This window comes from Schistocerca serialis, chromosome 2 (genome assembly GCF_023864345.2).
Source record: "Schistocerca serialis cubense isolate TAMUIC-IGC-003099 chromosome 2, iqSchSeri2.2, whole genome shotgun sequence".
NCBI classification, from domain to species: Eukaryota; Metazoa; Arthropoda; class Insecta; order Orthoptera; family Acrididae; genus Schistocerca; species Schistocerca serialis.
Genome location: NC_064639.1, coordinates 891,379,404 through 891,401,657, shown reverse-complemented (window position 1 = coordinate 891,401,657; position 22,254 = coordinate 891,379,404). Strand labels below are relative to the sequence as shown.

Genomic DNA, 22,254 nt, shown 5'->3' with positions numbered 1-22,254 from the left:
AATATTACTACAAGTCACATTTTTATGAAGAATACTTTTGCTCCCCACAACATCAGTATAAACAACAATAAACTGCTCATATATCATGAGGCTTTATCTAAAATTGGTTTTGAAACTTATACCTTTGCATGCATGTCCTCACATGCATGCCTTCACCCACAGGGAAGACTTAGCTTCCAAAATTAGAAAAATTCAGAAATGCTCACTAGGGAGACTTTTTTTGTAAAAAAAGTAAAAATAAATCTTTCTCTCATTCTTTGTTACATCAGTGTTTTTTTTTTCATCAGTTTCAATTAACATGTGACTTCAAATTATTAATTTATACATGCAAATATACATACTTGGTTGTACAGGTAGTTTTGTTCTAACAAGCATATTCCAGTGGAGGACTTTTGTTTTAGATGATAATAGATTATTTAAATTTTGAAATTATGATTTCTGTTTATACAGTTTTAAAGAGACAACATTCCTGAGACCAAATAATTTCTTTGACTTAGGATACACCAAACGATAAGCATTAGGGTGTGGATTTTCTATGACTTCAAAAGGCCCAATGAATTGCCAAAAGTTCCTTCTCTGTGACTGTATAATTTTTCTCATGCTTGAGCAACATTCTGCTTGCAAATGCTATGGTACAATGTATCTTAACTCCATTCTCTACTCTTTCTTGAAATAACTCTGCTCCAAGCCCATAATTACTGCTATCAGTGTTCAAACAAAATGGTAAATTAAAATCAGGTCTGTGTAATAAGTGTTGCTTCCTCAACTCTTGCTTAATTTTATCAAACTCTTCCTGACAACTTTTATCCCAAACCCAAACAGTGTTTTTCTTAAGTAACTGACTTAAACATGGTGCATTCAGACTCTGATCACTTATATGTTTTCGGTAATAACCGCATAACCCAAAGAACGACTTTAATTGTTTTTTTAGTCTTAGGAATAGGAATTTCAGAAATTGCTTTAATTTTTTCTGGATCTCCCAAAATTCTCTTGTCTGTGACAACATGACCCAAAAATTTTAATTCAGAAACTGCAAATTTACATTTCTCTAATTTCAATGTCATCCCCCCTTTTCTAAGTTTTTCACAAACTGACTTCAAAATCAAAAAATGTTCCTCCCAATTTTTCCCTGTAACCAAAATGTCATCTACATAGATTATCAGTTTAGATGCAAGTTCTTGCCCCAGTACATGATCCAAAGCTCTTATAAATTCGGAAACAGAAGAATTTAACCCAAATGGCACAACACAATATTGGTAACTCTTACCATTATACAAGAAAGCAGTATATTTTCTAGAATTAACCGAAAGTGGTACTTGATGAAAACCCGAAGTTAGATCCAAACTTGACATATATTTTATATCTGTAAATTTATAGAGTAACTCATCAATATTTTCAGGATGGTCTGTCTGTCTGAACAAAATTTTGTTTAAGTGTCTAGAGTCCAAAACCAATCTTACTCCACCATCTTTTTTCGAAACTACTACTAGAGGATTATTATATGCACTGATACTCCTTTCTATTATATTACATCCTTCCATCTTTTTCAGCTCTTTCTCAACAGCAGGTCTTTTTGATATTGCAATAGTGTATGGTTTTATGAAAAATGGTTCGTGAGGTTTTACCTGAAGCTCACACTGGTAACCCTTTACCCTACCAGGCATGTCACTAAAAACATCACTGTATTCCCACAGCAGATTTTCTAACTGTTGTTTTTGCTCCCCAGATAAATTTTGTGTTTCTGAAATTTTCAAATTTACTACATTCCCAAATTCAACTTCATCAGTATCAAATCTATGAATTTCAATATTCTCCAATCTATTTTCTTTTAGTAAATTAATACTGTCAAAATTTCCATTACTCTGATCACCAAGTGTGTTCACAAAATTTGTCTGAATGTATTCCCTTTCACTAGTTTCTATCAAAAGTTTTCTTCCAACCCAATCAAATGCTGTATTTACTTTTACTACCCAATTCATACCCAAAAGAAAATCCTCATTAAATTCCTGAATTACAAAACATCCATGTGTGAACAACTTGCCTTCAATTAAAAATGTCACTAAAGCCTGGCTTTTTACCAATTTACTGCTCTTCGCAGTAGCACCTTTTATCTTTACCCCAACAACTGGCAGTTCAACATAATCTTTCCCCACTTTCAATTTCTTGCTTAACCTTTCAGATATTTCCGAGATCTCACTTCCTGTATCGATTAAACATTTACCAATCCATGACCCAATTTGAACTTTTATACAAGGACTGTTAAATTGATCACTTTTCTCAGAACCTGTATCCTCATGTAATAAATCACTTTCAATTTCCCCAAACCTATACTTATCAGAATCATATGGCATACCATTATATGTATTATTTGTCACAGTTATAAAATTTGCACAAGATACAAAATTGTCATTAGTACTCTCTATTATCTCAAATGGCCAAGAATTTTCATCCAAATCACATTGTATACTATTGAAGTACTTATCCTTCAGCTTTTCAAAAATAAAATATCTCATCTTTTTCCACCACTCAGGACATACAGTTTCACATACATTAATAAGCATCTTTCTAAAGTTCTTGTCAAAAGAAATAGTTTCACTGTTCAGTCATATATTCATAAGAAATGTGTGTGTATCATTCGTATCTATAAAAGTTTCACTTAGGTAAGAAGTTCTACATGTGTCATCGTTATTTGTGTAGTCAGATTCTTTACCAGCAACATCTAAATTCACACTTTTACATAAACCCAGATTGCGAGTATTATTCATCCTGGTAACATCCCTGGGAATTTCTATAATATTCTCACTATTTAATCCATTTTCAACCATGTGTATACCCAACTCCCTATTTAAACTAATGAAATACCTTTCCTCAACATCATCATCAATACCATTACCATCATTATCAACTTTATCAACAACATCATTATCATTACACATATTCAGGTCATACACATTCAAATTATTCCCCAAAATATTATTTCCCCTTTCTAAAGTTACCAGATCCCTTTCACCAACATTTTCATTCTCACAGCATGCATTCTCTCTTTCATTCACACACATCTCTGAACTACTGCAAATTACATCATCCGACAAAGTGTTTTTCTTTTCTGCCCAAGTGTAAAACTCTGTTAAATTAAATGAATCACAATTACTTTTATCTACTGTATGTTCTTGTGTATTGAAAATGTTATCTTTATCATTATTATTTTCCTCTTGAAATTTCTTCAATAAGTAACAACTAATGACCTCATGTGATAGCTTAGGTTTGGAACTGACCTGTTTGGGTTTATGATAGTCACATCCATTGGTCCTTTCATCATGCTCACCTTCTGCCTCAACCTTGCGGACCTTCAAGGGGGCGTCTACTCGTTTTTTATTTCCGGTTCCTGTTTGAACTGCTGATTATGGTTCTGCCAATGTCTCTGATCAACATTTCTGATCCCATTCCTATGCCATCCATTACCTGATTGTTCGTAGTTTCTATTGTACTGACCTCTATCAAAATTTCTGTGATTTTGATCCCTAAAGTGTTCTCTATTTTGTTGATTATTAACGCGAAAATGTTGTTCTTGTTTTGGATAAAAATTACGGTCCTTCTTTACAAAATTGTTATATCTCCCTGAATTTTGACTGACACCATGATAATTGTTTTGTTCCCTTTTTTGAAAGTTGTCATTTCCCCAATTTTGACCATTACCTTTCTGAGTAAACCCACTGTGTGTTCTTGTTGTTACCCTATCCAACTTTTCAATATAATTGAGAAACTGCTCTACATTACTATCAGGACAATGAACTAAACTCAACTGCATTGCTGATGGCAATCTTCTCTTTAAGGTATCAATTTTGATCAAGTCATCCAAAGGTTTTGTTAAATGAATAAGTTTTTGAAGTTCACTCTTTCAAAATTGTTTCATGTTCCCATCTGATTCTCTATAGTTTCGCCCATTCAAAAATTCACTTTTGATTCTAGTTTGTTTAAGATCATCCCAAAATTTTTCCAAAAATTTTGATCCAAATTCTGAAAAGGTCATCCCCAAAGTTACAATCTGATTTGCCCAAGTCAAAGATTCCCCTTCCAAGAATTTTTTCACAAATTTAATTTTTATTTCATCTGGTGAGTGAGGTAAAAAACAATCCTTACAATACTGCATAAAATCAACGGGATGTAAGGGTCCATCTATCGAAAAGTGCTTCACTGGAATATTAGATATAAGATTACACGTGTTGACATTGTAATTTTTGCTTTGAAATTCAATGTCAAAACTTTCAATTTTTTCGCTAAGTTCTTTAACAGATTTTTTGTTTTCCAAATCATTGCATTCTACTTTTTCTTCTAGAGTAACCAAACGATTGTCAGTTTCTTGTTGTACATTTTTAACTAAAACTTTTGTATTCTCATCCAAATTTTTAATTTCCCCTTTTATCTCATTAAAATCAATTAAATTTCTTTCCCTATCTACCAGTAACTCATTTTTTACAGTATTAATTTCACCGCTCAATTTAGCATCAATTTCATTTACTTTTGCTTCCACAGATTCAATTTTTTCCTCAACACTGCCAACTCTGTTCGAAAGCTCACCCACTTGGGTATTGACTGCTTGGACTTGCAACAAAATGTTATCAATTTTTTCATCCCAGTATGTCTTATTGTCGTCAACTGATTGTTTAATTTCTTTCGTGAAATTTACAAGAAAACTTTTTAAATCAAATTGATCAGTTCTTTCTGTTTCATTTGACCTGTCCTGATGTTCGAAGTCCATTAAATTACTACTTTCTACTTTAGGCACAATACTCTCGAAAATCTCATAAGTCATTGTGAAGAACAAAAATTTATACACAACAATACAAAACAAGATAAAAATATTGTTTTAACAAAATACAAGGGATTCGTGACTTATCTGGAACACTCTTCTACTTTTGCAAAACCATGTTTTCCATCCATGTGATTGTTGACCAAAATTCTTGAAGTATTTTCTTCTGTCGAAAATTGTATTTTTTGCTGAAACATTTCTTCTCCAAAACTTTTACTTCCCGATGAACACAAACACTGTAACACACATTCTGAAGAAACTGGTATTAACATACAAAAATTTTCTTCCTCGTAGCACTGTTGAAGATCTCGTGAACACAATATCCCGGCTACAGTCCCCAGTTGAAATATGGCATCCCGGCTATTACACAAGTTGAAAATATGGTCACTATTTTTTATAAACTTAAATTTGCCATATTTCGTGACAGTACCTTTTCCATTAGACGTTTGCAAGCAAATATAAGTCTTGGCTTCAGTTGTCTAAGTATGATTCCACAATGCATCGTTGTCGGCTGCAGAAAATGGCGTGGTTCAGCGTGTTTCTCTCATTTTGGTGTTTCAAATACAGTTTCTTCCAATGTAGTTTCTTCTTTTCAGATAATACAAAAATAATAGTAACATAATTCAAAATTATGTATGACGGCGACCTTCACATTGTTCTTCCGTCAACACACACCAAGAGTTAGCTTCCGACTCGGACTGACTATAGTCAAAGACTACTCCAACGTCAAAGATATTTTACACAATCAGTTTCTTTGCTATTCTTCGATACATTTTCTAATTCTTCACAATAAAGGATGGCAGCCAAAAACAGTTGCAGGATAGAATTTTTTTATTAAAATTCTTGACCAAGGTTTCGGTACATATAAATATACCTTCATCAGAAGTACATTTCCTAAATAGAAAGACACATTCATTAGAAAAGCCATATCAACGAAAGTGAGAAACAGAAGCTTAAATAACGGTGAAATTGCTAAAGTAATACAGGCACACAATCTTTAGTACTTACTAAAATTACATCATGCACTGGAGAATAATGAAACAATTATGCCAAAAGGCGTCGTCAGTAATTAAAATATCATCTCCATTTGTACAACATGTGTAATGGGTACAGGATCAAAGCGAACAGTTTAACAATGTTACTTCGCCTATGAACTGTTGAGACACGAGTGTGAAGGCACTAAGGTAGATTGTTTCGCCGAGAGAGGGCACTTGCATGTGCCAGACTCGCGCATATTACAATCCATAAATACATACATAAGCGCATCAAAATTATTAAAGGTTGTGTTAATTCAAACTTTGTCTTAATAAATAAAGCGTATCACGCCAATTAAAGACATTTATGTAAACTAGAAATATAGAACCAAATTTACCTGTGTCCTAGTGTCAAATGGATAAAGCTTGCGCTTGGAACATCTAACGAGAGAGGGCACTACTGTAATGCGCGAGAGTCTCGCGTAACGTAGGCAGTGAAATACATACTAGCGAAACAACCAAAATGTTATAATAAAACAAAACCATCTGTCTGTATGAATAAAACATAGTAGTCATTTAACCACACGTCCACATTGAAATTCATAATTAACAAACATCACAATATGTAGATCCCAACAAGATAGGAAAAGCGCATTTCACCGGCATCAACAAGCAAGAAAATAACTCCTAGTCAGCCAGACTATATTACATTAAGGCAATGAGGGGTTTGAAACTGTCTAAAAAATTTTTGTTTCGAAGCTGCACCTGTTCATTAAGAACAAAACCATCTTTTAGAGACAGATGCTTGAAAATCTCTAATTCTTCGAGCAAGTCTAGTTTGTCACCTTTATCAGCTTCATGAAGCAGCTCTACGTCGTCCAGTTCTCTTGGCGTGTGCTGTAAGAGCCATAGATGTTCAGCAAAGGTGGAATTATATACGTTTTCCCCATTTTTACCTAACTTGTGTTCTTTATACCTAACTTTAATGGGTCTACCTGTCTGCCCTATGTAATAGTTTGGGCAGTCGTTACAAGTAATTTTGTATACACCGGACTTAGTGCTGAGTTCTTCTCGTGCTCCAATATTGTGATGTTTGTTAATTATGAATTTCAATGTGGACGTGTGGTTAAATGACTACTATGTTTTATTCATACAGACAGATGGTTTTGTTTTATTATAACATTTTGGTTGTTTCGCTAGTATGTATTTCACTGCCTACGTTACGCGAGACTCTCGCGCATTACAGTAGTGCCCTCTCTCGTTAGATGTTCCAAGCGCAAGCTTTATCCGTTTGACACTAGGACACAGGTAAATTTGGTTCTATATTTCTAGTTTACATAAATGTCTTTAATTGGCGTGATACGCTTTATTTATTAAGACAAAGCTTGAATTAACACAACCTTTAATAATTTTGATGTGCTTATGTATGTATTTATGGATTGTAATATGCGCGAGTCTGGCACATGCAAGTGCCCTCTCTCGGCGAAACAATCTACCTTAGTGCCTTCACACTCGTGTCTCAACAGTTCATAGGCGAAGTAACATTGTTAAACTGTTCGCTTTGATCCTGTACCCATTACACATGTTGTACAAATGGAGATGATATTTTAATTACTGACGACGCCTTTTGGCATAATTGTTTCATTATTCTCCAGTGCATGATGTAATTTTAGTAAGTACTAAAGATTGTGTGCCTGTATTACTTTAGCAATTTCACCGTTATTTAAGCTTCTGTTTCTCACTTTCGTTGATATGGCTTTTCTAATGAATGTGTCTTTCTATTCAGGAAATGTACTTCTGATGAAGGTATATTTATATGTACCGAAACCTTGGTCAAGAATTTTAATAAAAAAATTCTATCCTGCAACTGTTTTTGGCTGCCATCCTTTATTGTGAAGAATTTTAACAGTTGCTGCTGCAGCCATGTTTAAAATCTTGTGACATTTTCTAATAGTAATCAATATGCTTTTACTCTCAAAAACAGAAGTAAATTAACATATAATAAGACAAATTATAATAAATTCTGACAAAAATATAAGAAAACATTTTCAATTCAGTATCGACAAATACGGTAAAAAAAATAACATCTCCCAGATCCATTACACTGAGCACTCGACTTATATTGTTTGCAGGTGATGCTGTCATTTACCATCTAGGGAAGTCATCAGAAGATAAAATCCAATTGCAATATGATTTAGATAAGATACTTGTATGCTGTGCAAAGTAGCAGTTGAGTCCAAATAATGAAAAGTGAGATCATCCACATGAGTACTAAATGGAATCTGTTACAATTCACTTACATGATAAATTGAACAAATCAAAAATCTGTCAATTCAACTATATACCTAGGAATTACAATTATGAACAACTTGAATTGGAGTGATGAATAGGTAATGTTGTGGGCAAGGCGAACCAAAGACTGCATTTTATTGGCAGAACACTTAAAAGGTACAACAGGTCTGTTAAAGAGACTGCATGCACCATGCTTGTCAGTCCTCTTCTGGATTATTGCTGCCCAGTATGGGGTCTTTATCAGATAGGGCTAACGGAGGATGTTAAAGTTCAAAGAAGGGCAACTGGTTCTGTATTATCGTGAAATAGGGGAGAGTTTGTCACAGAAATAATACGCAATTTGGGGTGGCAATCATTGAAACAGACGTTTTCTGTTGTGCTGAAATCTCCTCCGAAATTTTAACTGCCAACTTTCTCTTCTGAATGCAGTAATATTTTGTTGGCACTCACCTACATAGGGAGACATGATCTTCATAATAAAGTAAGGAAAATCAGAGTGCATATAAAAAGATTGTGTTCATTTTTCCTTCACACTGTTGGAGAATGGAACCGTAGAGAAATAGTCTGAAGGTGATTTGATGAACCCTGTGTTTAATGTGAATTACAGAGTAGTGATGTAGATGAAGTTCAGATAGCCACTGAACTAATTAACAACAACACAGCAGCTACACCGGATGATATACAGATAGAGAAGATAAACAATTCTTGGTCAAAAACAACCCAGTGCCTGCAGAAATAAACAATTGCATCATTACCAAGGTGTGTGTGTGGAGGGGGGGGGGGGAGGAGGAGATGTGTGGTTGTCATTGTTGATTCTTTAGATAAAGACTTAGTGTGTTCTTCTCCGCTGTGCTGTAGGACAGATGATGGATGTGGAAGCCTTACCATACACCATTAAATGCACTTTCATGACAGGTTCAGTCTTGGTAACTATATGAAACATGGTTAATAGACTAATTGAGGCAAGATGGATAACATGAATCTTTAGAAATAACAACCTTACCACCACTGCTGATAAGTGACAATGTTTTTCTAGTTCAAGATATAATTGATACAAATCCCTCTAAAAGTTGTCTGCTTCCTTCCTGCCCGTTTTGTGTTCTCTCTCTCATTTTTATTTGTGAAAATAGAATATGTTATGGAGAGTGTAAATTTGATTTAATAATTGAACAAAAGTGACAAAATATTCTTCAGTATATTAATATCTTTCTAGATGGTGGGGTTGAAGAAATGTCCCAAACTGCATTTGAAATTGATGACATACTACTCAACAAACAATTTATTTGTGAAGCTGTAACAAAGGTGAAAGAAATGAAAAAAGACACAGATTTGGAACTATCAGATTTTGTGTAAGTATACCATATGTTAGCAAATAATAGTACGTTCATTTAAAAAATTAGGGATATTATTACAGTTTTGTATAATACAAACTCTGGTTCTCACAAGTTGGTACAGGAGTGAACAAATCTTTTAGTTACTTTCTTGTCATAATAAATTTATGAAGTTGATTGTGAGCTGGGTTGAACCTTGTGATTAAACACTTCCAGAGCAGGTAGGGCCTCTTGACATCCTGTGCTCACATTTCTCTCATTGTATCTGCTCAAAACAAAACTGTGGCATGCGTACAGTGAGTATTATTTACATGCTAACTACCTAAACGTTTTTATCCAAACATCTTTCATTTGATTGTGAGGAAGAGGTGGAACAACTTGTTACATCACAGATCTCCCCCACGAAGATGAAAGATGTCATGTAAAATAAATTAACTAACTAATTACAACTTTTATTAGCACACCATGCTTTCTAATAAATCATTAATAATACCGAAATAAATGTGTCTGGCTCAATTCAATTTCTCCATGGAACATGAAGGATCATACATGAAGGTAGCCAATTTTTTAGTTAATAATTGTTTTCTTTACCAAGTATAAGTATCAAAGCTTATTTTTCCATTTTCGGATATGTATGTAACGTATATTCATGCTTACTTAGTGCCTTGCCCCTGCTGTTAAATCACTATATCTGCACCATCTGTACACATCACAGATTGGGACACACACAATATATTTTTCACGCTACATAAAATGTTTAACCGTCTTGTCACTAGCATGATGGCCTTTAGTGGAATGTAGGTTATTCTCATGAACAGCCCATATTATACTAGTGTGTGTGTGTGTGTGTGTGTGTGTGTGTGTGTGTGTGTGTGTGTGTGTGTGACCATTGCCATAGTCTGCTGCTCAGCTGCTTCGGTGTGAAGCGCTGCTGCACTGCCATCGTTGGTTGACTGTTCAATGTCATCAACATAATGTTTCTTGCAGTTATTTCAACACATGACTATTTCTTGTTGTTCATGTGGTTGTTATTATCAAGTAATCTCATTTATGCATTCTGTTGTGCTAAATCACACTTCATTGGTTTTATAGTCACCACATAACTACTACTTAAATATAACAATTATATTGGGTGACACTTCTGCATAGTTTTGCCTATATCTTCTTCGTTGTTTACCTCGGTTACTCTTGGGAAAATTTTTGTTATTTCTTGAAAATTCCTTTTTGTATCTCACAACCTCTCCTATTTCAGCACTTCTTGTGTGTCTCTTTCACCTTGGCTCCAAATGTAATGTCTAAACAGTGGCTGTAGTTATGAGTTGTAAAGAAATTATCACTTCTTGATTGGTCTGTCACCTCAGTGTTGTTAAAGAGTGTTTCTAACTTACTAATGATTTACAGTCGCCTTCTCGTTCTTTCTTATTGTAGTGGACCTGCTATGCAGTGGTACTGATTCTGCCGTGGAACTTCATTTGCAGCTACAGAGGGTGGAGAGCTGTAAGAGAGCTCACAACTATGCCAACTCATTATGAAATGACCTAATTGTCTTTTAGGGAATTTCAACAGTGTAGGAAAAAACAGATTGCTACTTATCATAAAGACACATTAAGCTGCAGACAGGCACAATTAAGACACTTACACAAAGCTTTTGGCCACAGCCTTCATCAGCAAAAGGGAAATAAAGAAACACACACCCATTCATACACACAAGCAAGCACACCTCGTGCACACGACTGTCAACTGCGGCAGCTCAGGCCAGAATCATTTTTGTTTGCTATTGCTTGTAATATAAGAGCTATTGACACTAATTTAATTGCACCTAAGTTGAAGGGAAGGAAGTGCCTGAAGGGAAATGGATATGTTAAAATTAGATGTAGTGGAAATTAGTGAAGTTCGATGGCAGGAGGAGCGGATTTTTGGTTAGTTGATGACAGGGTTATTAATACAAAATCAAATAGGGGTAGTACAGAAGTAAGCTTAATAATGCATAGGAAAGTAGGAATGCGGGTGAGCTACTGTGAACAGCATAGTGAACAAATTATTGTAGCCAAGATAAATACTAGCCCACACCTTAAATGTTTATATGCCAACTAGCTCCACAGTTGAAGAGATTGAAGAAATGTATGAATTAATTCAGATAGTTAATGGAGATAAAAATTTAATAGTGATGGGGGACTGGAATTGTAGTAGGAAAAGGAAGAGAAGGAAAAATTGTAGGGGAATATGGACTGGAAGAAAGAAATGAAAGAGGAAGCCATTTGGTAGAATTTTGCACAGGACATAATTTAGTCATTGCTAACACTTAGTTTAAGAATCTTGAAAGGAAACTGTATACGTGGAAGAGACCTGAAGACACTGGGAGGTTTCAGTTTAATTTTATAATGGTAGGATAGAGATTTCAGAACCAGATTTTAAATTCTAAGACATTTTCAGGAACACATGTGGATTCCAACAACAGTTTATCAGTTATGCACTGTAGATTAAAACTAAAGAAATTGCAACAAGTTAGGAAATTAAGGAGATGAGGCCTGGATGTGTTGAAAGAACCAGACATTTAGTGTTTCAGAGGGAGCATGGGGCAGTGATTGACTACAACAGGGAAAAGGAATCCAGTAGAAGATGAATGACTAGCTGTGAGAGATGAAATAGTGAAGTCAGCAGGGGATCAATAGGTAAAAAAATAAGGGCTTGTAGAAATCCTTGGATGTCACAGGATTGAAGATGTATCCTTACTCCATCTGTGAAGAGACTCCATGCTTCTGCCATGATTGATGTTTAATCTGTTACTCATTGTCCACATTCTGCATGATTGGTCAAAGGCAGCAGGTTTCTTTCTTATGTTCTTATGCAAGGAAAGTTCTGGCAATGTGGAACACAAGCCTCTGCCCAGTCTCGTTCCCATGATTCCATTGACTTGGTTGGATACATGTGTAGTTCCATGGATGGTTGTTTTCTTGATTAAAGCAGTTTCTTTCTAGGATAACCATGTCTTGATGGATAGGGAGATGGAATGCCTTGTATGCTTTTAAACTTGTAGGGTAGAGCTGCTTTTCATTGAAGTGCTAAGGGCGGACTGTGGCTCAATATGGACAGCCATTTGATGGGGTCGATAGGAGGGTACTACTGAAGATTCTCATTGTATTGTTCAGCAGTGCATCGAGAGTTTGTATGCATGTGCTGTTGAGCGTACGGGAACACCATATTTAGCAGAAGAGTACACAAGTCCAAGTGCTGAAGTGCACAGTGTTTCAGCAGTGGAGCCCCAAGTTGTATCGCACAGCTTATGCAGGAAATGGTTTCTAGTTAGTATCTTCACGGAAGTGTTTCTCAGATGATTCTGGTCGGGTAGTGTATGGTGGAACATAACGCCTAGACATTTTTGGTGCTGATTGTGGTGAAGCAGTCTGTCACCAAAATAGACCTGGAGCTGTGTATCCGTTGCTACGCTGCACAAATGAAAGTAAGCTGTATCTGCTCTCTTTGGAGTTTGGCTTCAGTCTCCATCTCCGAAAGTAGATTCCCATTGTCGCCAAACAAGATGTTAACATGACTTCCATTTCTTCTATGTCCCATTGCCAGCATACAGTCATCAGTGTGTTCAAACTTAAAGAGATCTAGTTTCAGGCATATCGGAGATCTGCAGATTGAGCAGGAGTGGGGCAAGGATGGATTCCTGAGGTCATCCATAATTTAGTCTTTCAAGCACTTACCCTGTTGGCCAGTATGACCCAGAATGACTTTCCAGCAGACATTCTATTAATATATTGGGCTGTTTTTCTGCATGGGGTTATTTGAATGAGGTTGTAGAGAAGACTGTTTATCCATACTGTGTCATAAGCTGCTGAGAGATCTATAAATGTAGTTGATGTTTTTAAATTCTTGTGAACACCTGCTTTTATGCAGGCCATGAGTGACATTATTTGGTGTGTATGGCTTTTTTTGGGCAAAAAAAAAGCTTGTTCAATCAGAATTTTCTATATTATTATATCAGAAATTCTTTTGTAGATGACTCTTTCAAGAAGGTTGTACATTCAGTTAACAAAGACTATTGGGCAGTAGCTTCTTGGCTCATTGCTTGATTTTTGTGGCTTAAGGATAGCAATGACATTAGAATTTTTCTATCTCTTCATGACTCCCCCTCTCATCAGGATACCAGTAAACAACTCTGCTAGTCATTTTTGATATATTTACCACAGTTCAGGAGGAACTCAGGATGAACTACATCAGGCCCTGGTGCCTTTCCTGCTTTGACTTCTTCGACTGACATTGTTGTTTCCTTGACACCAAATGCCTGAGAAAATACGGTCAGGACTAGATGTCTTTGAACCTGTGAATTCATGTTTGATATGGGTGACATGTGCTTTGTCCCATGGGGTACTTGAAGTAGTCATAACATGATTCACAGTCCTGTGTAGGTGCAAGGCCATTTCACCTCTTGCGTTGTTAGCATTTTGCCTTTTTACTTTAAAAGTGCCCAGGCTTCTCTGCCAGATCTTTTCAGGTCCAAGTTCATGACTGTCTCTGTTCATTTCTTATGACGAGCCATGTCCATTGTACTTATCAGGTCATCAGCTACCTGTCTGTCTCCTCCTTGGAGGAACTCGCATATGAATAGTTCTTCACACTAAATGTATGAATAGTTCTTAACATCCTATTCAATCCTGATATGTACTCCTTACTGAAACGTCTAGGGATGGTCTTCTTTGCTGTCTGTCACTGCTCCTGTGAACCTCTGGTAGCTTTTGATAGTGGGTGGAGTCCAGCCTAAGCATTTGTCAAGGTGGCTGGAGAAGTTCCTCCAGCCTGCCTTCTAAAAATTCCATCTTGGACAGGGATAGGACCTTATCAAGGAGACACTTACTCCTATTTCAATTAGAACTGGTCTATGTTGGCTAGGTAGGAAGTCTTGAAGTATTCTGTGGGTCCCTTGTAGCAGTATGTTCTCATCGTCTTTGCTTACGAAGTCCAAACCATGGTTGTATACTAGGTTTCTAGCAGCTGATTTAAAAGATCCCTTCACTTTTGCATCAAAAAGCAGTAATAGATTATTATCAGCCCAGCTTGTTAGTGTTTCGCCATTGCTATTGTTGGTCCTCTATTTCCATTGTGTGTGGTGACTGTTTGTCTCCAGCATAGACTGCTCGGTGGAGCACTAGAGGAAAGCTTTTGGATGTTGAGTTGGTGGTGGGAGTTTTATATATTACTCGTAGCTATTTCCCTTAATTTGATGGCAACTTCGTGAGTGGTGTTGGTGATGGATGTCTTAATCAGGAAAGTTCATGTAAGAGTGAACATACATAGTGATTGTAAGTATGATGGTATGTGGCTCCTAACAAGTCATATCCCGGTATTTTATCTCTTTTGTTAAGCGGTCTTTACTGTCAATATGGGTTTTGTGAAAGGGTGAGACATCAAATTATCTACCAGAATTTTATGCAGGACCTGGCATTTAGCTGGATTATCACTTCTGCAGTGAGGTGGCAGATCTCGATACATGGTCAAAGACTTGTCAGGTGGCCCTGAGAAGGGCCTGTTAAATTTGCTGTATTGTAAGGCATCATGTGCTTTAGCCAAGAGATCCAAAGATTGTCTGGCAACCTCTATTTGTAACCTCTTTATTGTTATCCGGAGTGCACCATGCGAAGTTGACAGGATATTACACCACACTTCACTACTTTCTGGAGTTACAGTGGCTGTACCACTAGATGAAAAAGTAATCATTTTACAGTGCTGGCAGAATTTAATTCATCATGCTTGAGCAAATTTCCACAAAATATTTATAAATTATGCACACAAACCTTTCTTATGAGTCAATCCAGCAGTCAAAACTGGTTCAGATTCCCTGTAGTTTCTGAGATTACATCATTATACAGACAGAAGCAAGGAGGGAACTTCAGTTTTTTGTTCAGTAACAAATAAAAATACTTCACAGACAGAGTGATATTTTAAGATGTGCTTGATTTTAACTGACATTCGTGAATGTGGCCGTGAGCTAAGTGAAGTTGGCCACTTACCTTGGAGGGTGGCAACTCACAGGCCTGCACGACTTGTATGGATCAGGTACTATGGTATAAATTTTGACATGGAAGTACCATGAATTCATAACTGCACGTTATAGAGATGGTCACCCACAAATTTGGTAAATATTTGTAGCAAGAAATATGAAATTAAGGCTGTTCTAATACAAAGCAATGAGAAGAAGAAAAATGGCAATCAGAATGGATACTAAACATTTGCCATTGTCTCTCATACCGTATAATACATGTAAATGTAATTACAATTAATCACCCACTCACCAAGATGACAATTCATCAGGCAATTAGTGTAACAGTTGTAGGATGGGGGAGGGAGGCAGTAATCTAAAATAGAATTAAATATGAAGTATGTTGAATAGAGTAAGACTTTTAACATTTATTACTTTGTCAGTGGAACCTATTACTCCCTTACTACAGGTAGTCTATTGGTGGCTCATGACATACTAATTTATATAGGTTATCCATTAATATTATGATCAGTTCATATTTAGCCCAAGGTGCCGCCCCCCGCCCCCCTCCCCCCATCAGTCTTCTGACTGGTTTGATGCAGCCTTCCACGAATTCCTCTCCTGTGCTAACCTCTTCATCTCAGAGTAGCACTTGCAACCTACAGCCTCAATTATTTGCTGGGTGTATTCAAAATCTGTCTTCCACTACAGTTTTCGCCCTCTGCAGCTCCATCTAGTACCATGGAAGTCATTCCCTGATGTCTTAACATATGTCCTATCATCCTGTCTCTTCTCCCTATCAGTGTTTTCCACATATTCCTTTCTTCTCAGATTCTGTGTAGAACCTCCTCATTACTTACCTTATCAGTCCACCTAATTTTCAACATTCGCTTCCATTGCTTCGATTCTCTTCTGTTCCAGTTTTTCCACTGTCCATGTTTCACTACCAAACATACATTCTCAGAAATTTATTCCTCAAATTAAGACCGATATTTGATATTAGTAGATTTCTCTTGGCCAGGAATGCCCTTTTTGCCATTGCTAGTCTGCTTTTGATGTCTTCCTTGCTCTGTCCGTCATTGGTCATTTTACTACCTAGGTAGCAGAATTCCTTAACTTCATCTACTTCGTGACCATCAATCCTGATGTTAAGTTTCTCACTATTCTCATTTCTACTACTTCTCATTACCTTTGTCTTTCTTTGATTTACTCTCAGTGCATACTCTGTACTCATTAGACTGTTCATTCCATTCAGCAGATAATGTAATTCTTCTTCACTTTCACTCAGGATAGCAATCTCATCAGCGAATCGTATCACTGATATCCTTTCACCTTGAATTTTAATTCCACTCCTGAACCTTTGTTTATTTCAATCATTGCTTCTTTGATGTGCAGATTGACCAGTAGGGTGAAAGCCTATATCCTTGTCTTACACCCTTTTTAATACGAGCACTTCGTTCTTGGTTGTTCACTCTTATTATTCCCTCATGGCTGTTGTAAATATTGTATATGAGCCGTCTCTCCCTATAGCTTACCCCCTATTTTTTTCAGAATTTCAAGCATCTTGCGCCATTTTACATTGTTGAATGCTTTTTCCATGTTGACAAATCCTATGAATGTGTCTTAGTCTTGCTTCCATTATGAACTGCAATATTAGAATTGCCTCTCTCATGCCTTTACCTTTCCTAAAGCCAAAATTCCGCCCTACAATTTCGATATTGACTTTTGGGCAAAAAAGTTTGAGCCCCACTGGATTAGGCGAAGACCGTGCTGTATAGGGAAATACCATGAAATCTGTTGGGAATTAATGAAGATACCATAAAGTACGTGACTGATGGAAAACTGATTTTGATGGTGACTAGAGGGAGACTTCTATAGCACAGATTTGAATGGTCCTAATTTTACTTAATAAACTAAAATACTGGAGGAGTCTTTAACACAAAATAAGTATTCTTTCCTCTATTTATCCTAACACTGGATTAAACAAGAACAAATAGAATACTATAAACAAGGAGGTTATAAATACGCATCAGTTTTTGCAGATCTCGAAACGAAAAGGATGGTACTGTGATCTACGTTTCCAGTGACTTAGACCTCAGAACACGTGATTTCAGATGGACGTGTGTTGAAACACTTCAATTAAATCACATATGATACCCGTAATTTCAAAGTTAAATTAGCATATAATTACAGAGCCCCCTAACTCAGATGAAATACTTGTCTAAATAACTTAGACAGGGTACTCGGCCACATAATCTACAGATCAATTAAAATTTTAAGAATAATAATTACGATGGAAATTTGCTGGTGCCATACAAAAGGTGCAACAATAGTTAGTTTGCTGGGGACCGTGTGTCTCAGCTAATTTACGAACAGGAATGCACACTCCAGACAGTCAAGCTTGTGATTTTTTGTAAACACAAAAAATCTTTAACATGTAATTTTAGATTATTAGATATTTCTTCTAGCCGTTAAGTGATTTGCCTCCTCTTCTTTGAAGGCAGTAAGGTGTCAAGCCTTCTTATGCTTAAATTTCTTGCTTCTCTATAGTGTTTCAAGTACTGATGATGCAGACAAATAGGTCATTTAAAATAAAAAACTAATAAGCGGAATGGGCTTTCCGCTTATTACTATAAGAATTAATATATTTCACATTATTAGTGAACTAAACAGAAATTCACGTCCTCTCTGTCATGGATGGGTAAAAGCAGATAGTACAAGACCAATGAAACATCTGACAGTTTTTTCAAAACTTAAGAAAATTAATCTTCATTTTTTTCTCACTATCTCTACAGATTTGATTGCTGTTGGTATACTGCATTTTAATTTTTGCTGTCACCTACTTAAGTGAAAGAGTGTGTAACAAACCTTGGTTTAAAAACTTACTGAATATCCTAAATTCACACAATTTCCATTACATTAATTCAAAACGTACTAGACCTAAAGCACGCTTAGATAACGTCTTTGTCAACTGTCTTCATGTTATGTATATAGTCAGTGTGAAAGAATTTGTTTTCTCAGACCACATCATGTTAACAATACATTTAAATCTTTGTATAAAAGTGGACCGGAACAAGTCCCAACATAAGTTAACTAAGTCTATAAATACCTTAGTACTAACAAAATACAATCTGAAAAAGACTAGTGCACCTGATCAGCATAACAGACTGGAACAAATTACTTCTAAAACGTGGTACAAAGCCGAACTTGATTATGAAGTCTTCCACAGTTAATTAATTACTATCTTCAGTGTTCATATAGTACTAAAGTAAAAACTTATAACTAGAAAGGGAAAACCATGGTTCACCCTAGAATGCGAGAATGTAAAGAATAAACTATTGCTATTACAAAGCTTAAGCAAAGTTAATAATTCTGATGAAATTAAAGCCCTGAAAAAAATTACCAAGAAACTGTACAAGAAAGAGTTACAATTGGCTTAACAAAGATCCAACACTAATTTCATAAAAAAATAGTTAAAACCAATGCAAAGCAGCCTGGTCACTAATAATACTAAAGGTGTAGTCAAAAACTTGATAACACAGTTACAATAACAGCAGATATATTTAACCAGTGCTTGATTTGTGATGGTACGCACTGGTACTCTACAACCATATATCTCCTACACCCATATATCTTTGAAAGGAAATCGTACCCACAGATTTTGAGATGTGGTATAATAGAACTTTGTTTTACTAGTACAAGTACTTAAAAAATCCTCAGAAAAGTATTCAGATAATGTTTTTAAATGTCTAAATTTCAACCCCCCTCCCCCTCTCCAGAAGGTCACAGTACTGGAACCTCTTTTTATACAAATCAAGCACTACATTCACCCATTACTTTGTAAGCTGTGCAAAGGAAGTGTAAAAGTTAATAAGAAAACCTAATGAAACATATAGGGATTACCGTAAGAACACAAACCTATATCATTACCAAGCTGGACCTTCATCAACCCTGCAGCGGGCGCGTGGCGGCATACAGTGCCGCCAATTTCGTTTTCATTCAAAAATTACATCAGCGTGCTGAGCACACAACAGTTGTGCTAGATATGCTTAGTGTTTAGTCACACGCCAAACTGCATTACTTCTCCGTCATTATACCCACCATAACAGCTGTGACTCACCTGTGAAATGGACGACTGCACTGAGACGGCACTGCGTACCGCACGCGCCTGGTAATGTAAGTACATGTAGCCATACCACTGTCGAATGTTCTGATGATTATTAGCTTTGTTTTACAACTCTGTGGGTGAATGATGGTTTAGTTATTAACATTGCTTTGGTGTTAGAATTATTTTACTGTCTCCCAGGTCCGCACAAAGGAAAGGACTAACACCAGAAGAAATTGAGCGTCTTCTTCTGCAATCATCTGACAAAGAAGATTATGCAGGTTTCTCTGACAGCGATGAGGAAGCAGAAATAATTGAAAGTGCAGATCATTCCAGCGAATCTGAGCAGTCATGTGTTGACGGGAATGAAGTGAAAGGAATGCCACATGATGACTGCCATTTTTATATTGGTAAGGACCAAGAAACTTTGTGGATAAATAATCCATTAGCACTACCAGGGAAACCAAAACGTAAGAATATAATCAAAGTCCTGCCTGGCCCGAAACGCAATGGTAGAGAAGCTAAAACTTAAATTGAAAGTTTTCTCAAATTGTTTGATCCTGAGATAATTGATTATGTCATTGCAAACACAAACAAGTACGTAAATAACAAGAGATCATCTGTGAATTACTCGAGGGCTAGAGATTGCAAAACTACTACTGCTTCTGAAGTAACGGCTCTTTTAGGAGAACTGTTTCTCATTGCTGTACAAAAAGGACGCACAAATGTATTAGGACTGTGGGCATCAAATGGAACAGGAATGATTATTCTAAGGGCAGCATTTAGCTACAAGCGCTTTTTGTTCTTGCTCCGGTCACTCAGGTTTGACAATACTTTACAAGAAAAGAATGACTAGCAACTAATAAACCTACTGCCATCTGCAATCTCCACTCAGCATTTCTGAACAACTGCAGAAATAACTACAGTCCAGGGGAGTTCACAGCCATAGACGAAATGCTTGTCCCATTTCGCAGATGTTGTGGTTTTGTTCAGTACATGCCCAATGAGCCCACTAAGCATGGATTGAAGTTGTATGCATTGTGCGATAGCAGGACATTTTATACTTTTAATTTTGAAGTATACTGCGGCAGACAGAATCGTGGACCATATGTTGCGTCTAACCAGCCAATGGATATTGTGAATAGATTGGTTGAGCCAATCAAGGGAACTCACAGGAATGTAACTACAGACAACTGCTACAGTAGTTACCCTGTAGCCCAGCATCATTTAGAAAATGGGCTAACGTTCACTGGAACATTGAAAAAGAACAAGAAGGAAATTCCTCCGGAATTTTTGCCCAACAGATCGCGAGAAATTGGAAATCGTCTTTTCAGATTTCAAGATGACTTCTGTCTTGTGTCGTGTCAAACAAAAAGGAATAAGGCTGCGCTTTTCCTGTTGTCAATGCATGAATCTGCTGAAATCGACACAGCTACAGGCAAATCTGTTGTAAATTTGGACTACAATGCAACAAAAGGTGGAGTCGATACTGTGGATTGTGTGTGTACATCCTACTCTACACAAAGGACCACAAAAGATGGCCCTTAGCGTTGTTTTTTCATTATCTGGATATTGCTGGGATAAAATTCCGGGTCTTGTTTTTTGCAAACGATCCAGAGAAAAGATTCAGAAGAAGAACCTACCTAACAAACCTGGCCTTGGCTCTGATGGACTGCCATTTGAAAGAAAGGGCGCAGCTCTCTACTCTACCATGAGATATTCAAGGATTTCTGTCACCTCATCAATCAATTCCCGCCAATCACAATGAGACTGTAAGGTGGTGTGGGAGGTGCCATCTTTGTGGTGGAAATAAATAAATAAAACTGTCACTTGCAATAGCTGCAAAAGATTCGTTTGCAAGCAACGTTGCCACAATGTTGTCACATGTAATGATTGCAGAGCTTCTCCGGAGGAAGAAAGTGTGTGATTCTTGATATGTGTTTACTGACTGCCTTATTCTTTATTATTACTACAAAGTTTTTATACATATTACACGTTTTTGTAAAATTTGCTTTAACAATGGTAAACAATTGAATCATATCTGTGGTTATAATTTATTTAGAATTGTTATTAAGGTAGCACTTAGGAAATATCCTGGAAATGTATGTCAGATATTCTGTAACAATTTCAATTTTCCCATGCACCTTGGATATATGTATACAGATCATATTAAAAGTTGCTGTTAAGAATGATGCTATAAACAATAAATAATTAATTCCACCAAAGAATTTTAAAAAAACTGGTTTTTTATGTATTTAAATGTAGGCGGCACCGAGTGCCGCACGCGCCCGCTGATGCAACAATCTTAAGCGCGTCTGGTGCAGGGTTAAGCAGCTTTAGGAAGGTAAATTGAGAGGCAGTTCTTGAAATTGTTGAAGACTTGAAAAAATTCATTTGATACAGATATTTTTAATATATCAAATAACCTACTAAAAGAAACAATACATTACATTGTAGCTTGATTCACATACTCCATAAACTTGTCATACAGAGGGTGTTTTTCCTTATCCCCTCAGATTATGCATGGTGACTCTGGTCCTTTGAGAAGGGAAGCAAATCTGAACCCGCAAACTACAGGCCAATTTCACTAATCTCAGTACTAACTAAAGTCTTCGAAAACATTATGTATAAACTAATGTATGAGTACCTAGCACTAATGTGCACTTTGTGCAACTGTTTCAGCATCATGATTGGCCTTGTATTAATGCTGCTGTTATGCATGTTTTATGGGGCTGGAGAAGGCACTGATGGCGGAGGGT

General features: G+C 36.4%; 1 protein-coding gene across 1 annotated transcript in view; it reads left to right on the top strand.

Moving 5' to 3' along the window:
• LOC126456500 (uncharacterized) overlaps positions 1-21,804 on the top strand; it is a 70,590-nt gene extending 48,786 nt beyond the window's left edge. Inside the window, exons 2-4 of the mRNA XM_050092250.1 lie at positions 9,290-9,425; positions 19,697-19,965; positions 21,761-21,804. Of these exons, the coding sequence (XP_049948207.1) occupies positions 9,290-9,425; positions 19,697-19,965; positions 21,761-21,804 (449 nt within the window). The remainder of the gene's footprint in view (positions 1-9,289; positions 9,426-19,696; positions 19,966-21,760) is intronic.
• Positions 21,805-22,254: the final 450 nt, after the last annotated feature.